At 28.9% G+C, this 14,490-nt stretch overlaps 2 protein-coding genes across 2 annotated transcripts in view; one reads left to right on the forward strand and one right to left on the reverse strand.

Moving 5' to 3' along the window:
• LOC134828178 (26S proteasome regulatory subunit 7) overlaps nucleotides 1-14,490 on the forward strand; it is a 97,732-nt gene that overhangs the window by 12,135 nt on the left and 71,107 nt on the right. The gene's annotated exons all lie outside the window — the stretch shown is intronic.
• LOC134827113 (protein I'm not dead yet) lies at nucleotides 1,246-12,467 on the reverse strand. The gene is made up of 8 exons (XM_063839702.1): nucleotides 12,106-12,467; nucleotides 3,830-3,937; nucleotides 3,642-3,774; nucleotides 3,359-3,475; nucleotides 3,142-3,290; nucleotides 2,880-2,994; nucleotides 2,530-2,615; nucleotides 1,246-2,465 (listed from the first exon to the last, which is right to left on the reverse strand). The coding sequence occupies exons 2-8, from the start codon at nucleotides 3,889-3,891 to the stop codon at nucleotides 1,283-1,285; spliced, it is 1,845 nt and encodes a 614-aa protein (XP_063695772.1). The 5' UTR covers nucleotides 3,892-3,937; nucleotides 12,106-12,467; the 3' UTR covers nucleotides 1,246-1,282.

Raw genomic sequence — 14,490 nt, forward strand, 5'->3', positions numbered from 1 at the left:
GGTGATCAACATCATTAACATATAGAAAAATTTCGTACGTTGTAATGATATATGTTATGATTGTAAAGGGGCCCGAAATGAATCCAATTGATGAAAATTAATTCGAACTTTAAACTTTTGTCAATTGAAATTGACTTTAATTTACAAAAAAATATTTTTGTTTGTTTGATGGTTAACAGCCGGCATGTTATTGCAGGTGTCGTAAATTAATCATAATGTGTGATTTTTTTATCTTGATTGTTTGCGATATGCGTTAAGATGAGATGACGATTTCTTATAAGAATGGAAGGTAAGGCTCGTTTATTATCAAGTCTAGACTCGAAAATCTTGTCTACAGATTTATTTAAAATCGTTCTTAAATTTTAGGATTAATTTTTAATCGTTTTTGGATTTTTTTTAAATTAAATTTTAATTATTCACAAGCCTTACCATTTATTTTTAAGCTGTTGATGGGGTTTTATTTAGTTATTTTTAGTAATTTTTTTTATTGTTTTAATGTTGTTAGTGGTCATCAGTTAATCAGTTCTGTTAATATATGTTTAATGTATTATTAGTTGTTTAGTAATTAGTAACTTTGATTGTTTATTTAGATTTTATTTTTAATTTTTAATTAAAAAATTATTCTTAATATAAAAGTAAAATTAAGAAAAAAAAAATAAAAACAAAAAAATTTTAATTTTTTAAAATATTTTTTTATTATTTATTTTTTATTATTTAATTAATTTTATTTTAAAATTTATTTAATTATTTTTTCACTGAGATTGTCACAGATGACAAAACGGAATTTTGTTCTCAAAAACTGTTTTTTTCGTGTATTGTTTGTGTAAATTAAAGGATTGTTTGTATTCGAGGCGGGTAATCCCTGAATCTGACATTTTCTGATTACTATTTTTTTTTTTTGATCGAACGAATGTTTTATTTTATTGTTTTTATTAATTTATTGTTAAAAAGATACTAAAACTATGTAAGAAACAAAAATTCAAGAAAAAATAATTACATCTACTCTAATGTTTTTTCATAGCTTTAACACGAACATCTATCGTCATAATATCTTTTAGATTTATTTTTTTTTTAAATTTTTCGTTCAAAGTAATTATTGCTAAATTTTCTGTAATTCTTTGTTTTTTTAATGAAACCGAATCGCAGGATCGATCTGCTCCTTAAATTAAGTCTATTTTTGTGTTTGTGTGTCAAAATAAAACGGAAATTATATTTTAATTTGTAAATATATATTTTGTTTATATAAAAAAAGAGAATTTCTGAGTTGCCGGCGTTACGTAATTTACAGCCCGGTGCTGTTTGTCAAGGCTTGCGTCACATTGGCAGCGAGAGTTGTCAAGAGGGGCGTTGCTTGCGTCGCGAGATGCGCAACTTCATCCTTTGCCCATTGCGGGAATTCATTGAGTTCGGGATAAACGATGCTGCCCCATGTCGGGAAGCTCAACCAAACCACAAGAAGTGTGAAAATCGTCGGTCCAATGCCAGCAATTGCCATATCTTTCGTGCGAATGTTTCCGACGCCTGCAACAATGGCATTCGGGGGTGTTCCCACGGGCATGTGGAAAGCGAAGCAGCAGGACAGAGCAGCTGGATACATCAAATACAACGGGTGCGTTTCAATAGCGAGCGCCATTTCCGCAAGAACGGGCAGTAAAATGTTCGCAATAGCGACATTCGATGTGAATTCCGTCAAAGTTTGTCCCGTAATGCAAACGATCAACAACAGAATGAATTTGGGAAGTTTACTCAGGGGAGCCAACGATTGTCCGATGAGCGATGACATGCCCGAAACACGACCTCCTTCAGCAAGTGCAAAACCGCCACCCAACAAAAAGATGAGACTCCATGGGACTTTTTGGTTGATGAATTTCCACGTGATCAAGCCGGGCGTTGGTTCGGTAGGGAGTTTTCCGGGATTTTTCTTGCAGAATTTCAGACAGCGCCAACTCATGGGAATCATGAAGAACGTAATTACGATGAAAATTGCAGGCGTAGCATCACGAATGGCAACAGCAGGCAACAAATCAGCCCATCCCGTCATAAAACCAGGTTGACGTGTGAAGAACAAAACGACTGCCAACAAGAACAAAAATGCGACGCTATATTCGTGACTTGTAATGGGACCCAATTCCTTGTAACGCTTTTCAATGACTTCACGGGCAATGCGTTCTCCTTCTTCGCCGATGTCACATTCCTTGGCTTCTTTGCTGTTGGGACGGAAAAGACCCATGTAGAGCCATTGCAAGTAGACCCATGTCAAGAAAGTGAAGACCAACATGCCAGGCACGTTATAGAACATCCATTTGGGGAAATCAAGACCGGGTGCATTCGGGAAACGACCTTCGTAGATACCCTTGAACGTCAAATTCACGCCAGAACCGACAATTGTTCCGACACCGCCCAATGTCGAAGCGTATGAGGCACCGACAAAATAGCAAATTGTGGTCTTTGATGGGTATGGAGGTCTAAAAAATACAGAAAAACATGAAAATTTACTGTTAAAAACACAAAACACGCAATTTAACTCACTCTTCGTCGACTTTCTTATCAGCGCCAAGCATTCCTTCTTCTTCGGACTTCTTTTTCTTCTCCACGTACATCTTGCAAATACCTTGCTGCAATGGAAACAAACAAAATAAGTCATTAAAATACTTGTTACACAACAGGAATCTAGTCGACGTTATTTACAACACATAAATTAGCATTCCATTCGTATCAATTTTTACGATTTCTCGCATGGAAATTGCTCTTTTACGTGTTTTTGCGTCAATTAAGTGAAGAAAATCGCGAATTTCAAGCTTTACGTGTGAAAATTCTTGAAATTCCATTAAAAATTTTACTAAAATAATGCACGGAAGTAATTTTTCCGCAAAACTTACTCTTTCAAGTTCCTCCAAGACAGCTTGCATAATGGGACACATCATGGCGACAGCAGCAGTATTCGAAATCCACATAGAAACAAACATCGTAACGACAGTTAAGCCAAAGTTTAATCTATGGAGAAGCATAATAATAAAGTTTCAGTTGAAATTAATGGGCAACAAAGGCATAAAATCGTTAAAAGTCGTTATCATCGCCGAAAAAATATGGTTTTTATGTTCTAATGAAGCAAACAAACAGTTAATAAGCATGAGAACGAACCTTCTCTGACTGCATCCAATAATTGAAATTACTTTAAGTGCCACTCTTTTATGCAAATTACAGTATTCAACGGCGAGCGCAATAATGATACCACCAATGAACATCAACATCGTTTCCTTGAAGTACATCATGCATGTGCGATCTGTCGACTGTCGAAAAAAAAAACGAATTTTTTACATTAGATTTGATAAAAAAAAAATTTCGGTACAAAACTCACCAGAACACCAAGTAATGGGAAAGCAACCATCGGTATCATCGATGTGATTGGCAAGGGCATCGCTTCAGTAACCCAAAAAATTGACATTACAAGTACGACGTACATACATCTGTAGGCCTGAGAAATAAAAAATTGTTGAAATTAATAATCGATTTAAAAAATTTTGATTTTTTATGGGGAAAATTGAAGTTTAAATTACCATAACCTTCATCGAAAGCATTGAAAATAGCAAAAAATTGTTTAAAAAAATTTGTTTTTGATGAAAATAACGAATTTTACTTACAGGTCCTTCATTCAAAAGCATAACCGGTAAAAATGCAAGCGGCACGAGGAAGATAACTAACGCTCTCCAATAACATGAGATGAACCCCGTTATCCGAGACCCGCATGTGATAGGTGGATTTTGTCGGACAATGCTAAAAATTAAAAAAATTAACAAAAATTTTTAAAAATTTCAAAAATTCAACTCACACTTGGACTGGCTCATCGCCGTTTGTCTGCGGCGTTTCCACCTTTGTTTCTCCAGCCGTCATTTTGTTCAGTTCAATATCAATTTTGATGACAATTTAAAAAACTTATCTGCAAAGAGAAAAAAAAATTACAAAAAATTAGAAATTTTTGCAAAGAAATCGTTTTGTAAACATACGTCGAGGAAGAAGACTCTCACTATCAACTTGACACAAAGTCATGAACAAACACTCGGCTTACTTATCTAAATACGAAAAATTTTTATTTTGACAAAAAATTTCTATGAATGAATTCTGAATCATTGTGCAAACAAATAAAACGCACTGCATAAATCATATCGACGCGTAATTTTCTGCTTGTCGCTCACATCGTCGTCATGGATAGTTGATTCTTTAAAGTTTTTCGCTGCAATTAGCGTCGTCAATTACTTTGTTCGTGTTTGACAAGAAAATGCGATTAAATTACCGATAAAATGTGTGTTTTATTAGCTGGAGGCTTTATTTTTGGATTTTTATCAGATCAAGCGATCGTCTCTCGCTCACTAAATTATTGCCTATTTTCAGCTACTTTATTAAAAGTTGAAAAATTATCATATTAGAAAAAATTAAATGAGAGGCTACGAAACAATTGAAGGGCGTTGCGAATGTTGTGACTGGAAAATTTTTCACGGTAAACATTGAATTAAATTTATTTTGTGATGAAAAATTTAAATTTTTAATTTATTTTTTAAATATTTTTTTTTTTAAAAATTTCAAATTATTTAATTTTTGCAATTTATAATTTATTTTTATTTAAAAATTTATTTAAAATTCAATTTTTTTTTTTTTTATTATTAATAAAATTTTTTTTTTTATTTAATTATTTTTAATTTTTATTTTAATTTAAAAATTATTAAAATTTATTTTTGAGAATAATTGGGCTTTAAATAATTTAAAAATCCCTTAATTTTTTTAAAATTTAATTTTTAATATTAATGTTCACATAATTTCTTGAAAGAACCAAATTGTATAACATTCATCTCTTTCTTGTCACATCTTCTTTTCATTTAAATTTTTCACACACGAGCAAGGTCATGTGAGTTATCATGTGGTTTGTTATGCAAAACAAAAAAAAACACACAAAAACTTTGTAAAAACAAACAAAGTCCATCGGATATTTTTAGCAAGTCTCATGTGAGACAAAAATTCTCTTTTTTTTATCGATCTTTCTTCACATTTTATTCTATTTTTATAATTTTTACTATTTTTTCGTGAAGAAGAACAGCAATAAAAATAATTCTCGGTCTATTTAACAACTATCAAGTGATTTACGAACTTTCTCTTTTATTTTATGGCTTGCAACGAATAAAAACGCATAACTACCCTCTTTTTATTTATGATTTTAATCCAATGGCTTGTTCGGATTACACGCAGCGGATTTGTGGTAATTTTAAATGCCGGCAAAGAACAGACAAGCATTTGAAATGATAAATTGTGTCAGTGAAGTGTTTAATAGTGAAAAGTTTAATTGACTTTTATCATGCAAGTCTGGCTTTTTGTTTTCCCTTTTTTATTAGAAAAGAAAATAAATTAATAGAAAAGGAGTCAAAAACGTTCGAAAAGTGTTTAATGTCAAGGTCGGAGAAATTTTGGTAAAAAAAATATTTGAACTGACACGCAACAATATAAAATTTATTTAAAAATTGAAAAATGAAATTAAATAAAAAAAATAAAAATTAAAAAAAAATAAAAGTTAAAAAATAAATGCAGGAAATAAAAAATCTTCAAAAAATCGAGTACAGAAAAAAACTCATCATCGGCATTATTTTAACATCATCACGAAATCAATTTCTTCTCAGAAGCGAGTTATTTTATTTTTTTTCGTGAGATGACCGTTAAAGCAACTTACATCTCATTAAATGTACCAATTTTTGATGCTTTTACGGTCAAGAATGTTTGGTCATCATATAAGGCAAAGGTATTTTTTAATATTTTTTCAGTGAATTAAAGTTAATTTTGTGTCAAGATTCTTTTTTTTTAAATTTCACGTATTGATTTTCTCACCTAAGTCATAATTTCTTGACTAAATTTCATTTGAAAAAATGCGCTAAATTTAAAATTTTACCTCCTCCAAGGCAATGCACTGACCTCCGCATTGAATTATATTTTTTTAATAAACTATTAGAACAAAAATATTGCATGCATGACAAACAATTCGAACGCATTCGATGTTAAAGCTCGGTCATTGACCGTTTGCACCAATGTTTTATTCATATTCATTCATATCGTAAAAAAAATACACACGACTCGACATTTACCGGCAACATTTGCATTTCTAAAACGTCGTGACTTTATATCAAAACTTTTCATGGTTAGTTAAAATTTTATTAAAAAATTGTGTTGATGCCTCAAAATTTACTTTAATCATCATAAACACCGTCATTATCGATACATTGTCTCACAAACTCCAAAGGCATGCAATCTCGCGAAAAATTTTAAAAGCAAAAAAATATTGCGAAAAAAATTTTTTTTGAGACCACAAATTATCGGAGCTTTTTTTGAAACGAAGATCATTGATAAGGACTTTTAACCGAAAAAAAGTTAATTTTTTCAGTGATGTGAGATGAAAAAAAATTAAAAATTTTTGAAGCATTTCTTTAATTTAGCAAGTTTATGACTCAACTACTTCTCTTTTAGACGGAAGTGGATCTAAGGAACTTGCAAGTGAAAAGTTTTGAACTAAAAATCGATCGTTTTAGTATTAAAAATTAATGAATTGTCGAGTTAAGTGAACCCTTTTGAACCGCCTTCCTGTCGACTTTTCCTTCATTGACTAGACAACGAACGTGTCAAAACCAAAAGAATTGTAGAAAAAATAACGAATGGCTGTTTTTTGTATCGATTTCTTTGTTTTTATTGAGAATTATTGGGAATTGTAGCAATATTTGTTGGGTTTACGTGCTTTTTGCTTGTTTGTAGGTTAATGCGGTTTCATGGCGCTTTGCCTTCGTGAGATATCGATTTACTTTTCAATGAGCGTCAAATGGGTAATTAGCTGGAAAACCACAGAAAGTGTTCTCAGGTGTTTTTGAGATCAGGTTAATAGAAAGGTAAGGCATAATTTTTCTTTTTTTTTTTTTTTTATTTTTTTTTATCAAAAAAAAAAATCACAAAATTATTCTTTTATTTACTTTTTGTGTTGAAATTAGTCAAAATAAAAATTAAATTAAAATTAAAAAATAAATTAAATTTAAAAAATTAAATTAAAAATAATTAAAAAATTAATTTTTAATTTTTTTTTCATTTTGATAAATTTTGAATTAAAATTATTAATTAAATATTTTTTTGAAATAATTTTCAAATAATTTAAAATTAAAATTTTTTTACCCAAAAAAATATTTTTAATGCATTTTATTAAACTTTTAGGTATAAAATTGATCAAAAATGACTGAAACTCAACTCATAAATTTTTTTTTTCTTAATTTTTCTTACACATGAGACCAAAAAATGATGTAACAACCAATTAAATGACAATAAATAAGAAAATTGTCACAACACATGAGCGCCAATAGTGTGTGAGGTGCGAAGAAAATACTCAAATATTTATTCAGCTAACCTTGAATTATTAAAAAAAAAAAAACTCGTGAGTTATTAGAGTGAATTTATTATCACACACATGCAAAATTATTCGAAAAAATTAAAACAAAAACGGAGGTGTGTACGTTTAGGTCAGCATTTTTTCGTTTAACTCTATCAATTCTGATAATTTTGTGTGGCATACTTTTTTTTTCAAATAGCGAGTCTCAACAATTTACTGACAAATTATTTATCAAGGCCTCGCCAAAACGCTCACATAAGCAAATCGCCGACGATCGTCGGTCGTTGTCATTCTCGCCGATTGTTATCTATCTAGAGCTATAGACTACCGAACTTTGAACATTTTTTATCTGACTAAAAAAATTACGTTCCTTGTCTCTAAAAAAAGTCTGAGTCAAAATTTAAATATTTGGAGAAGCTTTCGTTGTCTCATAATTTTTTAAATATTTTTTTTTTTAATTTATTTTATTTTTTTTTATTTTATTTAAAAAAATAGAATTTCTTATCTTGAAATTTTTTACAATTTTTTTTTTATTACTACTAGAAAATTTATTAGCAATAAAAATTATGCAATTTTTTTTTCATTCATCATTCGATTGACGTAATAGAACTTTAAAATTCTGTCATAAAAAAAAATATGCGAGTGAACTTGGTTGACTTTTAATTTTATTCGTCACGTGATTGTCGTTTTATTAGAAAATTTATTGCTCGGTCAATTAAAAGAATTTCACTTTCTACACAAGAATCGAGTAAAAAATATTTTTCTAGCTAGAAACACTTGAATCAATTGAATTTTTCTGTGAATGAACGACGATTTTTTGTATGTATTGCCATCCAGATGATAATAAAAATGAAATTTGACTCAGAGCAGAGAGCAGAGTGTTATCAGTGAACATAATAAAAATATGTTGATAAGAAATTCAATGCATGACCGGCAAATTGTTCTCTCTTTCGAGGAAAAAGAACTGATTGTAAGGCAACAAAATCAATTTTTAATTAAAAATTCCAATGGAATGCAGTATTGATAGTGAGTCTTATTGTTGTTATTTTGTCTATTTTTGTTGTTTTACGTATTTTGGGTTTTTTTTTCTTCTTTTTCAGAAATACGAATTATTGTGATATTTTTGGCATATGACGTCAAAGAAATTTTCTTCTACACATTGACTACCTAGAAGTTGACTTTTCAATGAAAGGAGGCTTGTCAAGTCATGAACGACGTCAATGGTGTGTCAGCTTGTAACACGAGAGGCTCGACACTTTTGGTGTAACAGATGGCAGCTTGTAAAAATTGCTATTTTATGGAGGATTTTGTCGTTTTAGCTATAAAAAATCTTTTTGACGATAAAAAAAATTTCAATTTTGGGTCGTTTTCATTGTTGATGGGAGTTAAGTGCTTGTTTAGCACTTACTTAACTGTTTTATTTAATAAATCTGTCTAGTTTTTGTTCGAAGCAGTGAACGTTGAACGTCTGTGAGGAACTATAACGAAGCTAAATATCAAAAGTAAATAGAGACAGACAGAAAAAAATACATTTAAGTGGCAAAAAATAAGTTTAGCACAAAAACAATTGAAAGAACTTTGACGTCAATCTTTGTGTGAATAGATTAGAAACTATTTTTGCTTGATATGGGGCAAAGTAACGTTATTATGTAACAATAGAAAAAAGTTTTTCTACAATTTATTGCGATAGGTATCTTTTGATGGAATCGTTTATTTTTCTTTAATTTCGTATTTTATCTATGCAAATATGTGAAATTTAATAGATTTTCTTTGAATTCGTAATTTTTTGAGCCTCTTGATTTATTTTTTTTAATATATTTCAAAGTTAGTTTTGTTTTTTTTAATAATGAAAAATGTATTTATAACTTAAAAAGGAACATAATATGTTTCTAAAATTTTTTGTAAATTTTAAATTGAATAATTTAATGAAATTAATTAATTTGAAAAATTATGAAATTCAAAAAAAAATAAATAAAAATAATTTTAATACATAATAAAAAGTTATGATTTTTGCAAACAAAAAAAAATAATTATTTTATTTAAATATTTTTCATAAAATTAAATTTAATTATTAATTTAATTAACTTAATTTTATTTAATTTAAATATTTTTTATTTTAATTATAAATTTATTTTTTTTATTATCATGTTAAAAGTAGCAATTTTTGTCATTTATAAATGTTTATTAAATTCCACAAATAGATTAATTTTTTTTATCTGAAGTGTTCATGATAATATTCCTTAAAACTCATTATGAGGTCTATAAATCGATATCGTTACTTTTTCTTCGAATCTGTTAAAATATGTAAACAAACAAATAATTTATAGAAATTTATGAGGAAATGCCCATCATCCATTAACCAATGACGCTCAGGAAGCTCACACAAGCAACAACGTGTCAAGACTGAATTTATAATTAACTAATTTTTATCTTTACATAAACGTTAAATAATCGCGATTTAATATTTTTCAATCACCAATGCCACTGTCGTAATAATATAATACATATTTACTCATTTATTACATTGAAACAATTTTAAAACGCCAATAATTTGATGACACAACTGCTGTCTTACAATGTCTTCCTCACATTAAACGACCTTCGATAGGAAATTGTTCTAAACTTAAGCATAAAATTATTTTTTTCAATTCTTCCGATCCAAAGGCAAAAAATACTCGTTCGTTCTAAATGAATAAATAATGAAGCAATTGTTCTATTGACTATTTTTTGTATCAATTTGTAGCTACATTTTGTTAGATACCATATCAATTCGAAAAAATCTGACTTTGTATCAAAATGTACAGCTTCACACGAGCCACGAGTTGCATAAAATTCCAATAATTTGCATTTTTGTATTGATTTTTAGTGTTCTAGCTAGAAAATTGTTTGAAATATTATCAAAGCAACATGTGTTAGAACGAAAAAACAACAGTGCGAGGCAATAAAATGATGTTTACACGTTATTTGATAACACTTGTCGAACTGGAATAGCAATAAAAATACAAATAATCATCGTGAATGTTTTGAAAAGTACAAATCAATGCCGTTTCTCCTTATTTTGATGCACGTTCAACTGTTTTCTAAGGTTAGTTAGCAACGAAAATGACTTCCTCTCTATTGTTAGCTCACTTGCGAGGCATTTTTTTACATCATACGCTTAATTCACACTTCTGACATCGGAATTTCGATAATTTTTCTTAATTTTTTTGAGAAAATGTTCTATTATGTAACAAACGACGTCGATATTTTTCATTTTTCTCTCTTCGGGGCAGTCCAGTTCGTTTGTTTTTCGACAAAAATAAATTTTACTCACTTTTTTTGTTGTTCAAAGTTCACATTTGAGTATTTTGCTATTTTATTTTAATTTTTTTTTATTATATAATGACAAAAGGCAATGCAAAAGTAATGTCACACGCGATTTCTATTGTATTCTTATCGATTTTGAATTAAATTTTCGATTAATAACAGCACGTACCGATGCCCAAAACGAAAGTTAAGCAATTAATTAATGAAGATGATTGAATTACTAAAACACTAAACTACATAAGAGTAGTAAAGAAGTGCAAGTTTGTCCTTTCGCTTTTGTTTGTACAGTCACGATGTGAAACTAGGTGAATTTCGGTGCGTAGAACAGTTGATGGAAGATGAAAACGGAACATTCGTCCTTCGATCCTTAGGGTGAATGTGAAACGGAATGAATATTTCAGCAAGTCTCGATTGTTTTTTGTGTTTTTTCATGGTTTGGAAGTAGTTTGTGGTCGCTTTCTCCACGTTAGATTGGTAATCGATCGTAAAAATGATGGTTTCTAAGGCGTTAACTGCGCGCAGAACGAGTTTCATGTGCATGACTTTCACTAAAAAGTGCTCCAAATTGCCTTTCTCGCTGTGCCAGATGAGATTTTTGTCCATCCTACAAATCCCGCTCGAAAAGTAATTCATGACATGCGCAAATTTCATTCATGCAATGTCACAAAAACCACGTAAAAGCCGGATTATTACTCGAAAAAGATGTCAAAAGTGTTATACAATAACAAATGCACTCCAACACGCTCGCACATACATCAAGAAAAGTATGTTACATCTGTCACGTAGTCGTTTTTCTTCATTCATTCATCGATTCGACGTCTTTCTAATGCACTCTTCGTTCCATACGTCACACTCTAATGATGCAAATAAATACTTTTTTGTCTTCTTCCTTCGTTCGAAGTTCATTGCCATCGATAATGACGACTGTTTGTTGTTTATTTATGAGAATAAATGCAAAATTTTGTCATTATCAGCTTCTTTGCTGCGAAAAGTTTATTTATTTTTGTTAGAAACTAACGCCACAAAATTTTTATTTTTTTTATTTTTATCTCTCGTTGACGTTGGCGTTATCTGTCTTACACAAAACGTTACTTGTGACCCATTTTTAATAAAAAAAAATGCTAGATGCGTTATTTAGAAGACCGACAGAAGAGATAAAGGAAAGACAAATATTTTTATTTTTCAAGTAAATTTCTTAACCTACGCATGTGAATGCGATTTTTTCTCATGTGGATGTGAAATTTTCCCAAAAGTTCTATTTTTACCTCGATTTTATTTTTTACGATCGAATCATTAAATAACAATCAGACTCGGTTACTAACTGCATGCACTTCAACTTATTAAATATTTTTTCAATGAATAAACAAAAATTTTATAAATAAATTTCTCACACTTACCGCTCGTATAGTTTAGAGGTTATGTTGCCTTTTTATCGATTTTCTTCTATTTTTTATTTTATTTTATAAATATTCAATTCCTTGACGATTAAAAGTTAAATGCAAATTTATTTTAAAATAAATGCCAACACACGATGATTAATTTTCTCCGCACAAAAAACACGCACAACAAAATTTTTTTTTAAAATGTGCTTTAATTGAGTTTAAAGCAATTGACGAAAAAAAATATATTTCTTCGATTTTTTTTTTTTAAATTAGAACGAATCCAAGTGTCAAATCATATTTTACTTTGTGCACATTAAAAATGTGCCGATATTATTGCTTGGTAAGAAATAAAAACTCGACTTTAGTGGGCAACGTTGCACACCAGACTGTCGGAAAATACAAAAATATATTCTAGCGGCAGCGGCAAAATGAACGAAATGAATGAATTTTTTGTCGTTTGAAGTTAATTTTTTTAGTTTTTGGTATGCTTGAGTTAGTGCTTCGTGGTTGTAGTTGTATGCGATGTACCTACGATGCCGGTTAATGTTTTTTTTTGTGCTTTCTTTGCATAGAATTTGAAGCTTGAATAAATAAAATAGAGAAATAGAAATAAAATGAAGAAGAAGACGTGAAGCGAAGTTGTGAAGAGAAGTAAAGTTGTGTTAGAAACACATGTGTGTGACACATTTTGGGTGAAAAGGAATGATTTTTTTGTTTTGAATTATTTTTGAACTGAAATTTTTATATTTTAAAATTTTTATTTTAATTTCTTTTAAATTTTGATATAAAAATTAATTATTTTTTATTGAATTTCTTGAAAATGGGCGATTATTTGTTTTTTTTTTTAAACTAAATTTTAGCCAAAATTAATTTAAAAAAAAAATTAATTTAAAAAAAATTTCAATTAATTAAAAAAGTTAAAATTAATTCTAAAATCTTATTATTTTTTTTTTTACTAAAGATTTGTATTAAAATTGATTTTAAGAATTTAAAATTGACATTGAAATTGTATAAAATAATTTTTAAAAAATTTTTGATTTTTTTTTATAAAATTTTCGTTTTTTTTTTATTTTTTTAATTTTTTATGACATTTCAGTAATGCACGGATATAAATTAAAATTTATTTTTTTATTTTAATTAAAAAAACATAAAATTTAAAAAATATTTTAAGAAAATTTTATTTTTTTTTTTAGAAAAATTTTCAGAAAATTTTGATTTTTTACTTAAAATCCACTAAAAAAGTATCCAAAGAATGAATTAACTAAAAAAATCAACATTGAATGTCTCTTTCACAGCATGCTTTCAACCTAATTTAATTCCCACTTCTTCGTTCTTATCACTCAAGTGTCTCTAATTAATCAAACAAAAAAAGTTGTTCCGATCATCGAACTTATGCCACATGCTACACACTCAAGCACACACTTTTTCTTGTTAGAACAGCTTATTTGTTCAGTAGCTATTCAAAAATGAACAAAAACCTCCACATGTAATAAACGGGAAATTATTACATAACCGACGTGTTCACGCAAAATGCAACTGAAATCACGTTTCAATGAAAAACCGTTGAGAATAAATTGGACAAAAATTCAAAATAATCAATATTGATTGAAGAAATTCAAACAACTTGCGAAAAAAAAATCTCGTCTCGACTGTCTGATGTTAATTAATTAATAAAAGCAGATATTTTTGTGAATTCTTCAACAGAAAAAAAAATCGCAATACTTCAAGTTTCGACATTGATGGACTTTCAAGATTAACATTGGCGTGAAATGAGGTTGAGTCAATATAATTTCATGATCCGATCGACTTTAAAAAAATGTTTATCGATAAAACTTTAAAGTTTCTTTCGACTCAATGCGAAAGTACATACATTTAAAATCAATTCAAGCAAATTAGGTCATTAATAAAATTATTATTTTTTTCTATTGTGTCATAAATAAACAACTACTTTTATCATCAAGTAATGTAAATGATGTATGAGCTTGTTAACAAATAGTAAAATTATAGAAAATTATGATAATAATAATGCCCTGTGCCCTTTAAATTCCAATCTTTTAACTCGTTAACGAATTTTAAATGATTTTTTTTTATGAAGAATCACGTGGAGAATTTTTCTTAGAACAAAATTTTGGGAGTTAATTTAATTTTATGACACGAAATTTGCATGAAACATGAATTTTCGGCGTTAATTGATGATTTGTGGTTTTCAAGTTCAATTTTTTCTATTAAGATTAATTTCGTTGAGCGATTTTTATCTCTTTAGCAAGAATTTTTATGTCAATGCGTGTGAGATATTAATTATTTTGCGAATTGTCAACACTGCTGATCGTTAATTGAATGAAATGCTTGAAAGAAATTCCAAAGTACCGATGTTGATGAAAAGCGAAAGCATTTTGTGTT

Source organism: Culicoides brevitarsis, chromosome 1 (assembly GCF_036172545.1).
Source record: "Culicoides brevitarsis isolate CSIRO-B50_1 chromosome 1, AGI_CSIRO_Cbre_v1, whole genome shotgun sequence".
Taxonomy (NCBI): Eukaryota; Metazoa; Arthropoda; class Insecta; order Diptera; family Ceratopogonidae; genus Culicoides; species Culicoides brevitarsis.

Bases quoted from the DNA above. Each gene is read 5' to 3' on its own strand.
- LOC134827113 (XM_063839702.1), bottom strand. From the start codon at position 3,891: ATGACGGCTGGAGAAACAAAGGTGGAAACGCCGCAGACAAACGGCGAT. The intron at 3,775-3,829 runs GTGAGTTGAATT...TTTAATTTTTAG, and splicing joins GGCGATGAGCCAGTCCAAGT to CATTGTCCGACAAAATCCAC. The intron at 2,466-2,529 runs GTGAGTTAAATT...TGTATTTTTTAG, and splicing joins GATAAGAAAGTCGACGAAGA to ACCTCCATACCCATCAAAGA.